The 20,188-nt window shown below is 57.8% G+C and overlaps 1 protein-coding gene across 1 annotated transcript in view; it reads left to right on the forward strand.

Annotated features, from left to right (window-relative positions):
* Positions 1-79: 79 nt before the first annotated feature.
* Positions 80-20,188, forward strand: part of LNX1 (ligand of numb-protein X 1) — a 101,203-nt gene continuing 81,094 nt past the window's right edge. The window contains exons 1-2 of the mRNA XM_070048114.1: positions 80-219; positions 17,322-17,800. Coding sequence (XP_069904215.1) covers positions 17,409-17,800 — 392 coding nt within the window. The 5' untranslated portion in view covers positions 80-219; positions 17,322-17,408. The remainder of the gene's footprint in view (positions 220-17,321; positions 17,801-20,188) is intronic.

A 20,188-nucleotide genomic window follows, 5' to 3' on the forward strand; every position in this document is an offset into this window, starting at 1 on the left:
TAAGGTCTCTGCAATGCTTTATCTGCCCGGGCTTCCGTGACGTCACACATTTCCTGCTCCGGGCCAACCAATGGCCTCCTCCTTCCCCCAGGCACCTGTACGCTGAAGTTGAGGCTGGTCACAGTTCAGGCGGCCCAAGCAGCTCCTCTGTCCACCCAGGCGGGACGAGAGCTTCCTGGCTGCCGCTTCTCTGGGAGCCCCGAGTCAGAGCTGGACAAGGTGAGTGGAGCTCTCTCTTGGCGTGTGGACCACCAGGGGACGGAAGGAGGCGTTTGAATGGGAAATGGGAGCTGATTGGCTTGGCCCTGGCCCTGGGCCCCGGCGGAGTGAGTCTCTGGACAGCCGAGAGTGGACGGATGCCTTGACATTCTACCTGCGCGGTGAAGCCGTCCCTGGCCTGACACTTGATCCGCTCAGTCTGGCCTAACCACTGGTCCAGCCCCGCCAGCTCGTCTGTGACGTTGATCTGATTTTTTACAACCGAGGGAGGGGAGCAGAGGGAGACATCTTTGAAACCTGGCTGCAAGGCGCGGACCTGTTCAGCCCGTTGGGGGGGGGGGGAGGGGAGCCGGGAGGAGGGCGTTCAGAGCGGTCCGGCTCTTGCTCTTTTGTTCTTGTTTTATCTTGCTGCCTGCATTCGTCACACCGAGGCGATGTGGATCTCGTGCCGAGATCTTTGCTTGTGTCCTTCCAAAAGTCTGCTCAGGTCCCTGCCCCGGCCACCAGTCTCCCTTCCTCTTTCCTCTTCAGAATGTTGGAGCATTCTCTTTGCTCTCTGTTGAAGGCCCTCTTAGGAACCACCTTGCAGACTGTCCTGGGATTGTTCACATCCAGAGCCGGGCTGGTGCCTGCTGACTGCTGGCTCACGTAAAGCTGTTCCCTCGGGGCCACCGCAACAGAACTTTAGGTCTGAGTTTTAATTTGGGGGGACGCTCCTGCTTTTTTCTCTTTTGCCTTTTCTTTTAATTGCAAACACAGCAAGAAGGTCGCTCTGCCAAGACATTGCTTAAGGTCATTTTATCTCTGGGGTCCGTATTTGTTTTCTTCATTCCGGTCACACGACCTGGGCTGCTTGCACGCTGGGCAGCCTGGCAGCCACACTGCCCGTCCCGTGCTGTTGCAGGAATGATAGGAAGTATTTCCAAACGCCCCTTCCGACTGCGGTGAGCTGGGAAGTTGGGGAGAGTGAAGTCCACCTCATTCCGGAATCCTCATGGGCTGACTTTGAAACTTAAGTTAGCAGCTGCGAGGAACACTCTGTTGGAATTACGCTCCTACGCGTTGCCCAGAAATGCAAAAATGCATGTAAATTCTCCAGGAGTATGAACTGGAACGAGCCGAGAAAAGTTCTGCCCTAGACGGCTGCTTCTTACCGCCTGCTCTCCTTGCCACTGTCTCTCTTGCCCCTAGGAAGCTCCCACGGCTCTTCCTTCACTGAGCTTTGCGCCTGTGACTTGTATGTGTTTGGGGAGTGGCTGCTGCCGGTCTGTTACTGAAATTCTTATTTGATTCGGAACTCTGCCGTCAGAGAAAGGCCCCCGGATCCAGAATCTTCCTGATAAAAACGTGTTTCTGGAGCTATTTCCTGTGCTTTGCCGTGGTTGGTCGATTCTTTTTGTGGGAGTCAATTTATGACCAAAGGATCCTTCCACTGCTACCTGTCAGCGTCTCTGGCTCAGAACAGGACAGAGCTGTGCAGGCTTGGTCCCCTACAAAGCCAAAGTGACAGAGTGGGATTCCGAGTCAGGATGACCCTAGGGCTCGGCACCTTTGGGCTGCTTTGCACGCGAGCGCTGTCCGGAGTCCCCATGGTGGCCACACACCTTGGTTCAAGTGGATATAAAGCCTGCCACGGACAGGGATTGAACAGTCCTTGAGTGGGGGACGTCACTGACCATCAGTGACGTCATCAGAAAGACAGGAGATACTGTGACCGAGCGTGGTCCTGAGAAAGGAATTAGGTCACACCCATGTGCAGGCTTCCCAGTGACCTATGCCTGTGGCTGAGCGGGCACCCAGGGAGGGTGGAGCCTCCGGCCCGAGGGTGGCCTGAAGGAGGTGGTCAGCCCCTCCCAAGATGCGAGATCTCCGGTGGCTGCTGCGACTGTTCGGGAGCCTGACCCTTCCCTCCGGTTGTTGTGATCGGTTGAAAGTAACCAGGAGGCGGGAGGCAGTGGGGCCACGGCTGACTTTGTCCACCCCAAGGTTCCCACCTGTCGCAGTCCCACAGAACGGGGTTCTCGGCAGGCCTGGCTGGGGGGGGGGGGCTGCGCACTGTTCTGTGGCCTTCGCCAAGGCTGACTCGGCAGGAGACCCCTCCGTCTCTCGGGGGCCCTCTCCAGTCTCGTGGGCAAGCCCCCTTCACCCCAGCCTGGGACGCAATGGTGCCAAAGCCACTGGCGCGGAGGGCAGCTGGTTTGGGGCCTGCCCCATGTCATGGCAGGGCAGTGTGTGGGTCAGTTGGACATGATTGCCCTGAATGGAATACCCTGTGCCCCTCGGAGACCCCGAGTCACTGCATAGGAGCAGGTGTGTTCCCAGGGCCCTGCGGCCCTTCCTGGTCTCACCTTACCCGAAAAGGATAACACAGATGGCCAGCATTTGGAGCGTTTGGCACAGTGGCTAAGAACACTTGTGATGCCCACGTCCCTATCAGAGTCCCTGGCCCAAATCCTGACTCTGCTTCCCAGCTGGCTTCCTGCTAATGCGCACCCCGGGAGGCAGCCAATGAGGGTTCAAGCACCTGGGTCCCTGCACTCCCATGAGAGACCCGGATTGAGTTCCCGGCTCCTGGCTTGGGCCTGGCCCAGCTCAGCTGTTGTAGGCATTTGGGCAATGGACCATCCATTGCTGGGTGGGGAGGAAGTTATCTCTCTTTGTCTCTCTGCCTTTCAGATAAACGCAGTGAATAATTAAAAATAGGGGGGCAGGTGGGAGAGAGGCCTAGTGGATTGAGGCCGTGGCTTCTGACCTTGAACCTGTCGCTGCTTAGGTCACCGCAGAGAGAATCTTCAGCCTCCCTGCCGTCGGTTTTCTTGCAACGACGATGTGCTGGGTCCTCCCCAGAGGCAGCTGGGTGGGCTGCACCCGCCGGACCACCCTGAGGGGCGGATGAGCCCCCCAAGGAAATGTTCGTGGGGTTCACTGAATGACAGGCCAGAGAACCGCGGTCTTGTCTCCTGAGTGCCTGCTCCGTAGTGCGTGCTCCGCCAGTGTTGGCCTTGTTAAATTATTGCGGGAAACAGCTTCACCCTGGGTATGGCGACCCGGCGTCCGTCCACGTCCGTCCGCGCGCAGCAATGATAGACGTGGTGGGAAGTCAAGGTCGAAAGACTGAGCAAAGCAGGTTTGCCTGAAGGCGGCAGCGGCCTGGTGGGGAACCGCCTGGCAGAGGTGGTCTTGATCACCGTGGAGCTCCAGGCCAGGGAGCTGCCAGCGCGAGCCTGGTCTCTGCAGTCGTGCGGGCCGTGGGGCTGGGTTGTGAGAAACAGTGGATCTCCCAGGAGCCGTGACCCCTGCCTTCACACCAGACACAACGCCTGCCTGTGGCCAAAAGGAGCCCCTTTTTAATTGGCAGCCCTCGCTGGACGTGGAGAGAATAAGCCTGCCGGGTGGAGGGCTCTCCCCCCACCCCAGGCCTGCTCGCTGCCCCAGCGGGTGGGACTCTGCCTGGTGCCCCGGGCCAGCAAGCCACACGCACACTTTTATGTGGGCAGCGAAGCCATTGTCCTCTGACAGGGCCTCTTCAAAACGATTTGCGGGGAAGACAGCATCATTCTGCCCGGGTTAGTGAGGTTCAAGCATTTCCTGTCCCCAAAGACTAAGGGTAGGCGGGAAAACACTGCGAGCCGCAGAGCCAGGAACCTGCATGGAGCTGAACCGGGAGGAGAGGATGCGGGCCGTGTCCTGTAGGCGCATGCCGTACCTGTCTCCTGTAGGCACGTGCTGTCTCCTGCAGCCCTCCTGCATTCGCCGGTGGCTCCTTGTGCTCTGTGTGCCGTGCGGGCACCACTGCGCCCTGCTGGTTACCTTCACAGGCACTTCGGCTCCCTACGGGGAAGAACGTTCTATGGATTAGCATTGCCACGAGTGCCAGAGGTGGCCTCCGGGGCACTCAGACCTTGCCACTGCAGCTGGGCTCTTTGGGGCACACTGAGTCCATGTAGTGCCTCGTTTGCGTTTGGGGCGGGTGAATGAATGAATGAGTGAATGAGTGAGTGACCTAGAGGATTCGTATTTCTCCAGCATCACCTGTAGGCAGGCGGCTGGGAAACGGCAGTTGCACTACTGACCTCAGGATGGCTTTGGAGGTTAAATGTGAAACACACGCCAAGGAACAAACTTTTTGCATACTTATTGCATAACAACACGGGCAGTTTTCCTTGTCTGGTCTGTTCTGATTCAGAAGGGAGAGAAGAAATGCTTGCTTCGGGCTGGGGGTAGACAAGATGGCCTGCAAACCGCAGTGCCTGTGGCCATCGCTGGCTCTTCCTCCACTTCCCCGCCCTGGGGAGCTGCCGTCCTTGTCTCACGTTCCTCCAACAGCGCTAATAGGTTCCATCCCAATTAGCCAGTGACATTGTTTCTGTAGCATCGCTAATTTGCGACTTGGAATGCGTGGACTTAAATTCCACCATGATTCCCCAGTGACTCTTGTTTGCTTCTTGTGTCTGATGCGTTGGTCACAGGGACACGAAAGGCTGTGCCGGCAGCAGAGTGGAAGCGCTCCAAGCATTTGCTGTAATCGCCTCTTGGCAAGTGCACGGTGATGCTGAGACCTAAGAATGCCAGTGCTGTCTGTTTAGATGATTTGCATAACTCGCCTATGACTGCTGTTGTCAGTCACATGGCCCTTTCGGAAAAGAACGTCACACACTCGGCCTCAAGCAGTGAGTCACCTTGTGTTTGCAAGCTCCTCGTTAGGTATCACGGTCATGCCTATGTCACGGCTTCCTCTATACACACACACTCAGCCGTCCGACCTGTGGCTCCTTCCTCCTGGAGGCTTTTGTCGATCTGGTTTACCAGTTGTCTCTAAAGATGTTTGTTATTCTGACTTATTCATGGATTGAAAGCAAATGATTATATGTTCAGCCTTGGGCAGAACTGTGATCCCTAAGCAAGTGCCTGCCCCCTGGAAACACTGCTCCCTAAGCCACGTTGAGCAGTGCTGGGTGCCTCACTGGGGTGGTCTCCCCGTGCTGAGCAGTGCTGGGTGCTCACTGGGGTGGTCTCCCCGCTCCTATGTGAGTGACCCTGCAAATACAGGGCTGCCTAGGACTCGGCAGCTTCCAACAACTCCGATCTGTTCTTGCACCATTCCGGGGGCCCGGGGACACCCCCTCCGAAGGCTCCAGGTGGCCCTGCGTGTTCCTTGGCTGTGGCTGCGTGAGTCTGCCATGCCTCTGGCCGGATCAGCCTCTCCTCGGTCTTAGTTGCTGCATTCAGTGCCCGTTCCGATGGCCAGGAGGCTCTCGCTCAGAGCCTGAACGTAATGACGTCTTCAAAGACGGTTTTCCCAGCAGTGCCATGTGTGCAGGTTCTGAGGTGAGGATGTGCACACGTCTTTCTCGAAGGCACCCTCCTGGCACCTTTGCCACCACCAGGGCCACCCAGGAAAATGGAAAAACCAGAGACAAAGAAGCAAATAAATAAAGGGGGTGAGAGAGCGTGAACCCCGTCTTTAACCTGGGAGGGGGAGTTGCCGTGTTTCAGGGAGATCCGCGGGGTGTGTTGCACCTGCGGGCAGGACTGTGGGCAGAGTGACAAGAGGACAGCGCAGCCCTGGGGCCCTGCCTTCATCAGTGGAGCCCCGGTGGAGCTAGAAGACCATCCTTAGGGACATTGAGAGAGGACCTCCCCACTTGGGGAGAAGCCAGGATCCACACTGACTACGTCCTGTGACTTCCCAGTAAACCCTTCCGACACAACACACACAGACAGCCACGGAGATGCGTCGGCCTGACGTGGCTGGTGCCCTGGCACAGGTCCTAGCCCTCACCTGACTTCCTCCCCCCGCTTCTCTCCTGACCCTTCCTGGGTTCCATCTATGCCGTCACCTTTCTTTGACTGCGCTGGGCCATGCTACACTGCTGTCTTGTTCTCCTCCAAAGCTTGCTCATGGCTCCTGTCTCGGGGGACTGTTTTCATTGCCGTTTGTGTGGACAGTTAGCTCCCCGAATCCATGCACTCCCCCTCTGCAGACTCAGCCAACTATGGACGCAAACCATAGGCATAAAACAGTGCACCTGCTCTGAACGTGTGTGTTATTCCCTATATCAGGGCGGCATAACCGCTCTTCACATCACTTTAGCCTGTAGATCATCTGGAGGGGATGTGTGTAGGGTCTCTGCCAGTACCACACCGTTTTACAGGAGGGGCTTGAGGATGTGAGGGTTCGTGTGTCTCTGCAGGTCCTGGGACCAATGCCCCGTGAATTCCAAGGGACAACTGTATTCTTTCTGTGCTTTAACATTTTCGCCCTATGGCTGAGCTCTGTGCTCCTACGTAGTTTTGTTTAAAAGGCAGAGAGAGAGAGATGGACAGGCAGAGAGAGGTCCTCCATCAACTGGTTCACTCCCCAAATCCCCACAACAGCCAAGGTTAGGCCAGGCTGAAGCCAAGAGCCCAGAACTCAATTCGAATCTCCTCCCTGGGTGCTAGGGACCCAACCACGTGATCACCATCTGCTGCCTCCCAGGGTGCACCTTAGTGGGAAGCTGGTATCAGAGGTAGAGCCAAGACCCCACCCCAGGCACTCTGATGGGGAATCCCAGTGTTCCAAGTAGCATCTTACCCACTGGCCTCAGGCCCACACTATGCTAGACTGACTCTCCTGGAAGATAAACTTGAATTCCTTCTAGGCACTCCCTGAGAGCTGAAGACAAGTGCCAGGTGTGGACTCGGCTATCACCAAATGCAGACCCGAAAGACAGCAGAAAAATGTTGCAAATTTCAGTATGGGTTGAGCATCTCTAGTCCAAAAATCTCCAAAACTCAAAACTTTTTGAGCGCCAACATGATGCCACAAGTGGAAGGCTCCACGCCTGACCCAGGGTGACAGGTGGCAGAGCGTAGGGGCGTCCCACATCAGAGAGCTGGGCTGAGTCCTGGCTGTTCCAGTCCAGGGCAGCTTCCTGCTCATGCATCCCATGAGGCAGCAGATCATGGTCAGGGGCTTGGACCCCTGTTATCCATGGGGCAGAACTGGTCTCTCGCTCTCTCTCTTTTTCCCTCTGTCACTCTGCCTTCCAAGTAGGTGAAAATAAAGCTTTTAAAATGTGGAGAGGCACTAAAAATATTATCTAGTTACGTTCCGACCATGTGCAAAAGGGCATATGAAACCTACATGACTTCTGTGTTTCGATTTGGGTTCCATTCCTAGATAGCGCATCTGCGTGTATACGCGGGGGTTTCAAAGTCTGAAGGAATCCAGAATCAAAATACATCTTGTCCCAGGCATTTCAGATAAGGAACACTGAACCTGTAAATTTCTGCCTCTTGTCTTTCCTTCTATAAAACACGGTTATCTGTTGAAAAAAACATAAGCACTTCCTGGAGCTGTTTTTCAGCTCCGGGCGGAAGAACGCCAGCTTCCTTCTTCTCGTCTGACGTCAGCCCCGCCAGGATCCCGTGGTCCTGTGTGGACAGAGCCCAGGCCTGGTGCAGAATCCTCTGCCCTCGCTGTCACTGTCTGCGGGGCCGGGTCTGTTTGTCCAGGTTCACACACAAGGAAATGGAAGGCCATCTTCCTGGCACCGGGTTCCTCCAGCCCAACCCGGCTGTGACAGCGCGCCAGGCCTGCCCCAGGAGGGCGGCGCTCTTCCCCCAGCTGCTTGCCCCAGGCCCTCCCCGGCGCCTGGCTCTTGTGTCACCCAGCGGCGCAAGGACAGTTCTCGCTTAACCGCCTCCTCATCTCTCCACTTCCTGGGAAGCTGTGTTCTACATTATGGTCTGCAGATACGTGCCGGTGTCTCCTTGTAGTTCAACGCCGTGATTTCTTTAACGACTTCCGTGTTTGCTGTGCTGGAACGCCGCGCGGGGACACGGTGCGGGCCGTGTCACTTGCAGGGTTCGTGAATGAGTCCTCCTGCTTTGAGGTTGAGGTTCCAGATGTGGAGCAGAGGCAGAGCCAGCACAGCCTCCCCAGCGGCCCGGAGTACCTGCACCTCTTCCCTCTCTGCACGCCCTCCCCTCCTCAACAGGCACGCACACGCACGCACACGCACCGCCCTCAACACACGTACGCACGCCCTCCCCTCCTCAACACGCACGCACACGCACGCACACACACCGCCCTCAACACACGTACGCACGCCCTCCCCTCCTCAACACGCACGCACACGCACGCACACACACCGCCCTCAACACACGTACGCACGCCCTCCCCTCCTCAACACGCACGCACACGCACGCACACGCATGCACACGCACCGCCCTCAACACACGCACGCACACCCTCCCCTCCTCAACACGCACGCACACACACGCACACGCACCTCCCTCACACGCACGCACACACACGCACCGCCCTCAACACACGCACGCACGCCCTCCCCTCCTCAACACGCACGCACACGCACGCACACGCATGCACACGCACCGCCCTCAACACACGCACGCACACCCTCCCCTCCTCAACATGCACGCACACACACGCACACGCACCTCCCTCAACACACGCACGCACACACACGCACCGCCCTCAACACACGCACGCACACGCACCGCCCTCAACACATGCACGCACCCACACGCACCGCCCTCAACACATGCACGCACACACACGCACCGCCCTCAACACACGCCCGCACACGCACCGCCCTCACGGCCAACCCGGGCCCTCACTTCGAGCCCAGTTTTATCCCACGCGTGACCATCTTCACTCAGGTGACTCAGCACCCAGTTCTCCTCTGTCGCGTTTGAGTCTGGAAGCCAAGAGGTCGCCCACAGCACCTTAACCCGTCGTTTGTGTACTGTGAGCTCACCATGGGTGCCTATAAACACATGGACGCTCCCGGGCCTGCTCCCTCTATCTGAAATTTAAGACAGAGTGGCCAGTTGACCTTGTTTCACAGAGAAAGCTAGAGTTTGCATTCCCCCTCCCCAGTCATCTAATCTAGGAGTGACAGGTCTGTCGTCAGACACCCGTGCCCGCTGGCCGAGTTAACTGAGAAAGCCAGATCAGGCCGGCGTGGCAGGCAGTGACTGTCCCTGGGCCATTCGGTTCCACCAGGCTGTGTGTCCACACCGTGATCTCTGCACTAAAGTGATCCAGACCCAGGGGCCAGGTTGAAACCAACTAAGCCACCGTTCTGCCCCTCGGGGCTTCATCCAGACTTAAACGTGCCCTCAACACTATGAGCCCCACAGTTCCATGTCCTGAAGCTGGAAGTCCCCTCAGATGTCGTCTGTGTGTGTCGTGAACACGCTGTGCAACCGGAAGCTCGGTGCCACAGATGAAGATTCTCACGGACTTCAAGTCAGCAAACGTGGCAGAGCCAACGCAGCTCCGGGGGGGGCGGAGCCTCGCAGGGCACCACTCTGTGTGGCCCCCTGGCTGGAGGGAGCTGCTGACTGGGTGACGGGGCTGTCCCACGAGGCCCCTCCAAAAGTTCTTGGAAAACCGGAACTGAAAGGCAACTTTATTTTGGTGCGAACAGTTTTGCTACGCGTGCAAACCTTTTTCATCGCATGCCGTTCCCATGAGCTGTTGGAAAACTGTGTGCATGGAGTCCAAGTCTGTTGGTGCCAACATGGACTTGCCTCTTCTACTTCTGCCCAAGCTTCTGGAAGTTCCCTCCTGCTCACGAAGTGCAGCTCCTGCGGGGTCCAGTCGTTTCGCGGTCTGTCCTGAGACCTGGCTTTGGCTTGCTCTTTCCCCCTTATTGGAAGACGGGGTCCCTCTCGCCTGGTGAGCCCCTCGGCAGGCTGCTCACCTGCGTCTCTCTCCGGCACAACAGCCAGCAGCAAGGTCAGCGTGGACCTTGGTTAAAGTTTACCGGCACACCTGAGCAGAGTGTGTAATTCTACGGCTTGGTCAGGTGCACCTGGCCGGCCACCAGGTCACGTGAAAGGAAAAAGCATGCAGAACCACAGAGGGGTCAGTGGCGGAGCTGGACGCAAGCCCGGGGCTGTCACCCCACACGGCCCACTTGGGATTAAAAATGACAGTGACGGGGCCAGGAGGGAGGGGAGGCCCACCTGGCATGCACTGGTGCACTTAGTGCAGTCTTTTAAGAAATCAAAGTCGGGAAAAGCCTGAGCGAGCAGAAGATCAGAGCGTATTTAAATAAAGGCTCCATCATTAGGTTAGAATTCACTAGAAGTTATTAAAGAACAAACTCAAGTCAAAAATGAAATAAGCAAAGAGGCAGCTTTTGAGAACGTATTGATGAACTTGCTTCCTTTACAGCCACGAAAGTAAAACTTTAAATTCTGGTCTTAGTACAGGTAGGATACGCGTTTAAGCTTCCTAGGTTCATGCTTTCCACGTTTGTTTGTTTGTTTTCAATTACCTTAATGAATTGGAAACAAAGTAACCATCTAAAAAGGCGGGCGTTTAGCCTGGTACTTAAGACAGGTGCATCCCACAGCAGAGCCCCTGACACTGACTCCCAGCTCTGGCTCCCGACTCCGCCTTCCTGCTCCTGCACACCCTGGGAGGCAGCGGGGATGGCCCCAGCAGCTGGGGCCCTGCCACCCACGTGGGAGATCAGGATTAAGTTCCCTGCTCCCAGCTTCAGCCTGGCCCGCCCTCAGCCATCCTGGAGTGAACCAGCACAAAGGATCTCTCTCTCCCTCTCTTCTCTCTATCTCCCTCTCTCTCCCTCCCTTCCTCCCTCCCCCTTCCCCTCCCCCTCCCACTCCCTCCTCCCCCTCCCCCTCCCTCTCCCTCCTCCCCCTCCCCCTCCCTCTCCCCCTCCCTCAGTAGATGTGTCTGTGGCCCTGCTCTCTCTGACCTGTTGTGGCACAGGAGGGATTCTCCATGGGCGGCGCTGTCTTTCTCCTGATGAGGGCGTGGCTGTGACTAACACGCCTCCTGGACACGCCCTTCCCTAGTTCTGGGTTTTTGTGGGGGCATCCAGAGGGGCTCTTCCTGTCCCCACTGCTGCCTCCCCCCCACCCACCCCCCCCGCCGCCACCCCCAGCTGCCCTCGGCCTGCTACTGTTTTCACTTCTCCATTCATTAGTGAATGTCAGTGAACTGTAACCAGTGCTTGTACTCAGCGGGGGGCAATCACCTCTATTGCCATTGGCATATTTGGTTTCCAATTATGCATGTTATTTATTGTGTCGGCACACTTTGGAATGAGATAGATCAGAAATAGAAGCATGTTTACAAATACTTTAGAGCATCCCAAATTCCCCAGATACCACGCATTCTCGGGACGGGGTAGATACTGTGGATTCCAGGACTGACCGCAGCACTGAAGAGGTTCTGCTTAAAAACTCCGTCTTCTAAACAGTGTTTGTAACTTTCCGTGGTGCGTTTAAAAAAAACCTCTGCATTTCTACTTTATTACTTTTTTTCTGATGGGAAAGAGACAATGGGAGACGGCTCCCATCTGCTGGTTTACTCCCCAGGTGGCTGAAAGGACCAAGACGGCCAGGCCAGAGTCAGGAGCCGGGAACTCCATCCAGGTCTCCCACGTGGGTAGCAGGAACCCAAGTCTTTGAGCCATCACCAGTGCCTCCCAGGGTGTGCGTTAGCAGGAAGCTGGACTTGGGGGCAGGGCTGGGCCTCAAACCTTGGCACTCGGACGTGGGATGTAGGCATCTTATCCGCTAAGCCGAATGCCTGTGCTACTGTATCCTTTTGAGATAAACACACAGGTACATGCGCCTGCACACACACTGTGGAACTTTTAAAAGTTTATGGGACTAAAAAATAATGCACACTTTCCAGGAACTTTTTGAAGAGCCTTATGCGTCTATCCGTAGGTAGATAATAGGTAGGCGGGTAGAGAGATACTGTTTCTGCCTTCTCTCTGGGCAGAGGCGGGCTCCAGGAGAGCCAGGGTACCCTGCCACACACAGCAGGTGCAGTCTGGGCTGAGGGAGCCGACATTCCCGCTTTGCTGTGTCCTGGACTTTTTCCACCTGTGTGTCACAGTGGGGACACTGAGAGATCAGGATTGGCAGCACAGAGTCTGCAAACCTAAGGAGATGCTGGGCGCACCGGAGGCTGCCTGGCCTGGCGGAGGGCACCAGGGTTTGCTTTCAAGCAATCAAAGGCCCTGGGGCTGGGCCTAGGCTCACACTGGCGCCCATGGAGGCGGTGAGCGAGTCACAGGGAGGCCGATTTTTGCTTGATTTGTGGATTTTCCCCCTGGCAGCCATGCAAAGTGTAACAAAATAATTCAGGACTGCTCTCAAGGCTTCCTCTGGGCTGGGAGTCTCTGCCAGTGTTCCGTCTTGGACCAGGCTAAGGCACTAGAGCGGGACTCGGGTTCTGACAGTAACGTGGAACCCGCATCCCCATGTTGGAAGACAGAAGTTAGCAGAAGCCCCGGGGCTGGGCAGGTGCCTCCCAGCAGGAGGTGGGGGTGGAGTGGCCCGCGCAGCCGCTTGCATTTCTCCCGGAGGGCACGGCTCCTTGTGGCCACCGCACCAGATCATGACTTAACGCCCAGCCAGGAAGGGACATCAGCAGGACCACCGCACGTCCCGCTGGCCATCGGCCCGCACATCCGCCCCCTCGCGGCAGGCAGCACCAGGCACGTGCGCTCTGCTCTGCAACCAAGCCGTGGTTCGAAAGCCGCCACGGACGCTCATGTGGACGTTCATTGCCAATGTGAAGACCTGTCCATGTGAGGCAGGCTGTAAGGAGGTGGTGGGGGCTGTCATCCCCCGCGGGAGTTACAGAAGGCTGGGCTGGCCCCATCCCCTGCCTGCAGCCCCGCCCTCCAGCAGCAGGAGCCACATACCCCGTCTGGTGTGCTCACAGAGGCGCGAGAGGCACGCAGGCAGCCGGGAAGCTCTGGGGTGGCCAAGTCGGCACAGGGGTGGGCAACACTGTCCAATTGTGGGGAAGAGGCAGGGACAGGGGTTTCCTTCTGCTTATCCCTGCATGGGTGGGCTAGACTGCACCCCAGGCCTCGTCCTACCCACCAGCAACGGGGCTCCTTAGGCACACTTGGGGCTGCACCGAGGAGGTATAGGGCCCCTCCTGCACACCTGAGGGTGATCCACCTGCTGCTGTCTCCTTCAGCCCGAGTCCCCAGCGCTGAGTCCGCCGAAGCTGGGGCCAAGCCGCCGCTCCTCTCTTCCTCTGTGGCCGAGAACGTGGTTTACCCATAAGCCTTAATGACTTTTCTTGAAAAGATTTACTATTTATTTGAAAGGCAGAGTTACAGAGGGGCAGAAGCAAAGAGAGAGAGAGAGAGAGAGAGAGAGAGAGGTCTTGCATCTGCTGGTTCACTCCCCAAATGGCCACAACAGCCAGGGCTGGGCCAGGCCAAATCCAGGAGCCAGGAGTTTCCTCTGGGTCTCCCATGTGGGTGCAGGGGCCCAAGGACTTGGGCCATCTTCTACTGCTTTCCTAGGCCACAGCAGAGAGCTGGATCAGAAGTGGAGCAGCCAGGACTCAAACTGACCCCCATATGGGATGCCGGTACTGCAAACAGCAACTTAACCTGCTACACCACACAGCACTAGCCCCGTCTTTTTTTTTTTTTAAGAGTTATTTATTTATTTGAAAATCAGAATTACAGAGAGAGAGGGAGAGACAGAAAGAAAAAGCCGTAACAATGTTTGATAATGTCTCAGTTCGGCACCAAGACGGGCAGACAAGTGTTTAGGTACAAACCACAGGCGAGAGCGGTCGGGTGGGAGACATTCACCATCGTGTGTGGAGTCTACCTGGTGCTCGCTCGAAGAGCCCACATCGCTTGTCCAGCCGATTTGCTCCTGTAATCTGTCCCTCTCTTTCGGGGCTCTGTTTAGCCTAAAGTCGTGCCGGGCAATGTCTTCAGCGGTGCTGACATGAATACTCAGTTAAGAATGTGGGTGAGCCCCAGGGGATCCACTGCTCCCGGAAAGGAAAAACAGGGAGGCAGAATCAGAGCAGGCACTCACACCTGCCGCTGCTCCCTGGCTCCCTTCACTGCCTCTGTGAGATCGGGGTCCTTGTCCTCGCGTCCCCTCATCTGCTCGCCATGGAGCCTAACAGGAGCCAAAGCCTCCGCTAGCTCCTGGGGCTCCTGCGCTCCCGGGTGCCACAGCTGGGATTCTCAGTGTGGTCAGGATGGCGGCCCGGGAGCCAGACAGCCCTGCCTGCTGTGTCCGCAAGCCCTGCTCGGCTCCCAGCTTACAAAGGGCTGGGGGGTGCTGAGGCTCAAGCAACATAATACATACAGTGCACCTGACACATGGGAAACGCTCCAGAAACTTCCAGGAAGCAAAGCCGATCCCCAACATCCAAACGCCAGAAACAAAACCCAGCCTGATTGGCGCGGAGGCCGGGAGCTGTGTTCCTGAGCTGGGCTTTGCCTCGTCTGGGCCACCTTCAACAAGGCTCCTGCGAGCAGAAGGTGTGATGGCCACCACTGGCCCAGGTGCAGGGCCTGCAGCGGCGAAGCCGGTCAGAGCTGTGGCTGGCTTCCTGCTGGGCCACCTTCCCTAACATGGGATGGCGAACAATACCAGACCCAGAGCTCACGGGGGTGCAGGGCGGGACCCTCGGGGAGAGCCCCTCAAGACCAAGAGGTGTGGCCCCCACTGTGGGAACCTTGGCCTGCATGGTGATGGTGCCCTGGGGTGGCCAATCTGGTTTTCTTGTTTGTCGTCCACTGTCTCTGGTGCCCCCACCTGTGACGGTGGGTGTCTGTGGATTTGTCCAGAACAGTGACCCCTCCTGCACCTCCCCTGTTGCTTGCTGTGGTCCCCGACTGCCCGCAAATTCAGGGCAGCGCCCAGCTCCCTTGGCCAGGGCGCAGTAGGACAGCACAGAGGTGTGAGCGGGTGCCTGTCTTCTGGAGATGAGGCTGTGCCGGCGCGGACAGGCTGGGGCCAGGGTTGGAGAAGAGCGGAGCTGGACCGCGGCTTCTGATCCCAGAGACGGCCCCTTTCCTGTCCCGACATCAGCCTGTCTCTGTGATCCTGGGCTAAGCCAAACGGGTTTCCGTGCATCCTGGACAAGAGGGCGGTTGAGTGGGAGATGGCGGAGGGAGAGGATTCTCAACCGCACCGACCAGAGCTGTGGGCTGCCCTGACTCACTCAGCGCCTAACCTCTGTGTGCAGGTGTCGTCCCTCTGCCGGGGGCTCCCCGAGGGTGGAGGCAGGCCTTTAACGCTCCCTCACCCAGGCTGGTGCTTGCCACCTGTGTACTGACTGTCCGAGACACCGCCAGGATGTAACGAGTGTGTCTGGAAAGCCCGTGGCTTGGGATCCACTTGTGCATCAGAGGGAAACGCATGCGTGATCGCGTTCTGCTGCTTTGAAAGGGCTGTGGAGCCTGCTGCTGGGGCGCAGGGTTCCCCTGCAGCTCGCGGTGCCGCCAGCCCATAGGAGGCAGCTGCGTCCTCGCTGCTCTGTTTCCCGTCCAGCTCCCTGCTGGTGGCCTGGGAAAGCTGCAGAACATGGACCCAGTGCTTGGGTCTCTGCCACCCACATGGCAAACCCAGGTGGAGTTCTGGGCTCCTGGCTTCAGTCTGGTCCAGCCCTGACTATTGTGGCTGTTTGGGGACTGAACCAGCAAATGGAAGATCTCTCTCTCTCTCTCTCTCTCTCTCTCTCTCTCTCTCCACACCCCCCACCTCCAGCCACTCTGCCTGTCAAACAAATAAATAAATACATGTTTAACAAATAAAAACAAAAGAGTAGTATTAGCAAGGACCTGGAAGACCCCTTGCAGGAACTATAGCTTCCAGAGTGCAGGCAAGAGAGAGCTAGCCCAGAGACAAAAAGGACTGTCTAATCAATATGCAGGCACTTCAACCGGCTGGTGGAAAATGCAGTTAGAACATAAGTTTATTTCAGGGCAGAGCGTTTTTGGAATCCTTGCATAGGAGAGACCTCACACAGGTCATGAAAGGTTGAGCATCTGGTCTAGTGGTCAAACGCTGGTTATGATGCCCGTGACCCACCGGGGAGCTGGGTGGGCCCCCGGCTCTCACCCCTGACTCCCGCTCCCTGCTAATGCAGAGCCTGGGAGACAGCAGGGCTGGTGCAAGCAGTTAGATTCCGGCACCAGGTGGGAGACAGGGGAGACCTGGAATGAGTTCCTGGCTCCCAATTCTTGTTTGCTGGCCACTGGGGATATTTTGGGAAATAAACCAGTAAATGGGACCTGTGTGTGTGTGTGTGTGTGTGCGTGCCTGTGTCTGCCTCCCAAATTTAAAAACGTATGAAAATGAATATCAGGAAAAGACTATGTATGGGTTTCGAATTTTTGCACCAAAATAGACTTTAACTCCATTCTCCACAAGCTTCTTGAAGTACCTTCGTGCAGGTAAGAATCAGGGCTGGTGTTCACTGAGCATTTATAAGCACGAGGCACACATCTAAGAGTATCGTTTCTCATGTAATCTACACAGCCGCCCTATGGAGTGGGCTATTAGTGTGCCCGTGGAACAGAGGTGGAAGCAGAGGCTGAACTCACGGGGGCACGGTGGGGTGGGACGTGAACCCAGGCACTGTGTCATAGAGTGAATGCGTCCAGCTGAGCCCGTGACCATGCGGAAGGCACGGCACCCTTACTTCTTAGATGATTTAGCGGAAGCCCCTGAGTTTTGGAGAAAGGGCGGTAGAGGAAGCCATCAACGCGCTAGCTGATTTTTCCTGTCGTAATCTGACAACAATTTTTACAAATCACTGGCCTATTTATCACCAAATTACATTTCTCACGGCGTGATTCTTTGAGCACCTCTAAGTACTTCATAGATATTACCCACGTGACTTTTATAAATATTTACTAGGGAGGGAGAGAAAAAGAAAGATGGCTCATCTGCTAGTTCATGCCCCAAATGTCCACCACAGAGGGGTGGGCCCAGGGCCAGCCCTGGAAGCCAGGAGCTCAGCCCAGGTCTCCTATATGGTGGCAAGGAGCCGACCCCTCTGCGCCCCAGGGTGTGTGCTGGTGGGAAGCTGGAGTCAGGAGCCGGATCTGGGAGTCAAACCCAGGCCCTCTGATGTGGCTGTTACCATAGCAATGTGGGATATTCCAGGGCAGCCCTGTTCCCGCTGGAAGGAACGGTCAAACTGAGGCACACAGGGTCAAATGACTTGCCGGCACGCCTGTCTGTTCCTTTTGGGAGGGCACTGGTGGTGCTGTCACGCTTGGACCGAAGCCCGGCTAAACCACCTCGTTCTCTCTCAGGTTTGTGCATGGCTCCTCGAAGACCTGCTCTGCCCCAAGGAGATGCTGTTCGCCTGAGCTCCCCGTGACACTGTCCGCCCGCTGACCATGAGCCAGCCAGACCCCGGCGAGGAGCCGGAGCCCAGCCCGGAGCCCCTGTGCGAGGTGTGCGGCCAAGCCCACTCCCCCGAGGAGAACCACTGCTACACGTACGCGGAGGACGTGGATGACGACCTCATCTGCCACATCTGCCTGCAAGCGCTGGTGGACCCGCTGGACACGCCGTGCGGCCACACCTACTGCGCGCTCTGCCTCACCAGCTTCCTGGTGGAGAAGGACTTCTGCCCCGTGGACCGCCTGCCGCTGCTGCTGCAGCACTGCAGGAGGTCCACCCTCTTGGTGCGCAAGCTTCTCAACAAGCTGCCGGTGACCTGCCCCTTCGCCGGGCACTGCGCCCAGGTGCTGCCACGCTGCGACCTGCAGCAGCACCTCCAGACCAGGTGGGTCCTGCGCCCGCCCCCCGCCCCCGCCGCCGCGGGCAGCCCCTCCACCCGCCTCCCCTGTGTCCCGAGGGCCAGGCGGCCTCCAGGGCCCTGGTGCTCCCTGGGGTGCCCGCCGCTCTGTCTTTTCCGTTGCACCCAATGAGACAATGTGTTCACAGCCGGGGATGCTCTGGGTGTGTGGGGCTGTGGGTCCCTGCGAGGAAGCAGCACTTGGCAGAGTTGTGCACACGCGTGTGCATGTGTGTGTGTGCGTGCGCGCAGTGTGGTTTACGGTGGGCTTTTTCGGTGTGGAAGAAATGTACGTAACACAATGGACCATTTGTAGCCATTTTTGAGTGTACAGTTCAGCGACATTAAACACGGTCACGTTTTGGGCAACCGTGACCACACCCCGCTCCAGAACCTGTTTCTCTCCAACGCACCCAGTGCCCACCGCCCACTGCACCCTTCCCAGCCCTTGCAAGCCCCACGCCCCCACCTCACTCTGGTGCATGCCTGTCCTGCGCGACTGGCTTCTTTCGTGTCCGTGTGTTTGGAACAGGGAAGACATGGGAGAGACAGGGAGAGCAGCTGTCTCTGAGACGGGCATTAGCCGTCTTCCGCGTGTCTCGCACTTGGACCCGTGACGGTTAGAATTTCCCCTGGCTGGGAGCTGCCAAGAGCCAGTTGTTTGTTGAGAAGATCCAAGGTGGTGTTTTTGACTAAGGACTCCGAGGGGAAAGTGAGCGGAGCGTTGTGTTCCAAGTCGTCCCGCTCACTTCTGCCAAGCCGGCAAGACGGTGTGCTCCCCACCGCGGGTCAGGGTGGGCGCTGTGTGGATGGCCTCGGGCGGCCCCGGTCCTGTGCCACCCCAGGAGTGCTCTCAGCACTGCGGTGAACAATAGCTCCAGTTATTTTGTGCAAGGACGTTTGGAAGTGCGCGTTTACCTCGTGTGGTGACAAGGGCAAGAAGCAGGTGCCCTGCTCTGTGTCGGAGGTCACACACCTCGGGTCCTGGCTTCGGGGACACGCGTGGATCTTCCAGGATGCAGGTTTGCCCCGAAAGCTGTGGCCTGGCTGTGATGCTTAGCACGGGTTTTCTCTGCCACTTATGGCGGGGGACTAACATCCCCCGCAAGATGCTGAGCCAGGGCCGCTATCCTGGGTTTGTGGTCACCTCTGGCTGTCTCCTGACACTGGGCTTTAAACTGGGAAGCCCCGGAAGCAGGTGTGGCCCCAGGTGTCATGGGGGAGTGTCTCTGTGTGAGAGGCGCTGTCAGGAGGCAGGTGGGTCCAGGGCCAGAGACAGGCTCAGTGCTGACAGGTGCTGGTCCAAAGTCAGGGCCAAGAGCAAGGCCATGTGGTGTGGGGGAGGGGCGGAGCAGGAGAAAGGTCCCCCCAGAGGCCACCGGCCCTGGTGTGGCCATCGTGACCCTCAGGCTGTGAGCTGTGCGCGTCCCCCGTGGCTGCGCTAGCAATCACAACCCTCATGACGTCAGGCCACGCAAGCCTGGGGGGTTGTTCTGCTGCGGTGGTGGTGGTGGTGGGGAGCCCAGCAAGGCTGCCCCAGACCAGCCCCAGACCAGCCCCGAAGGGTCAGCCCCGTGCGTCGCCTCCCCGAGCCACCTGCCCTCCCCGGCTATGGCGCCTTCCTCCGGCTCCCGAGCCAATGCCTGGCGCTGTCCGGTCTGCCCCTGTCTCTCCTCTGTCATCTCCTCACCTGCTGTGGCCCCTCTTAAGGACCCAGTGCCTACACTGGGCCCACCTGGACGAGCCAAGGTGGTCTTCTCAGCCCCCGGCCCCAGTGAACCCCATTTCCAAGGTCCCTTGTGCCCTGGGAGGTAACTACCTGGATCCGAGGGTGCCACCAGAGCAGGGCTGGGCAGGTGCAGGGCTGGGCGAGGCCTTGGGTTCCTGCGGGGTCTCAGGGAGAGAAATGACACAGCGCACAGCCAGCTGGTGGGATGGGAGGAAGCGTGGGATGAAGGCTTGGTGGGCGCTCAGCTGAGAAAGCCATGCACACTTGGAAAAGGACCATGAGGGGAGGCCCCCAGACTGGCCGAAAACGAATCGTTCCCCCCGCGGGGCTCCAGAGGCATCTCTGAGGAAGCCACTGCCTCACTGAGCTGTGGCCCTCACACCTGCCCGTGAGCCCTTCCACACTTCCGCTTCCTAAGTAGGTTGACACCGGTGTTTCCAAAAATACCTGGTGTGCATTAGTCACGCCAGGCTCAGCGCACCCTTCCTCCACCCCCGCCCGGGCACGCCTGGGCCAGGGCTGAGAACTTGGAGCTCACCCAGCAGCTGGCCCTTGGTCCCTCCTGGGACCACCCTCCTGCCCTTAGGAGGGGTGCTGGGGAGGTGAAGTGCCGGGTGCCTCTGGAGCCCCGCAGCCGGCACGCTCAG

The sequence above is a fragment of the Oryctolagus cuniculus genome, chromosome 8 (assembly GCF_964237555.1).
Source record: "Oryctolagus cuniculus chromosome 8, mOryCun1.1, whole genome shotgun sequence".
Lineage (NCBI taxonomy): Eukaryota > Metazoa > Chordata > Mammalia > Lagomorpha > Leporidae > Oryctolagus > Oryctolagus cuniculus.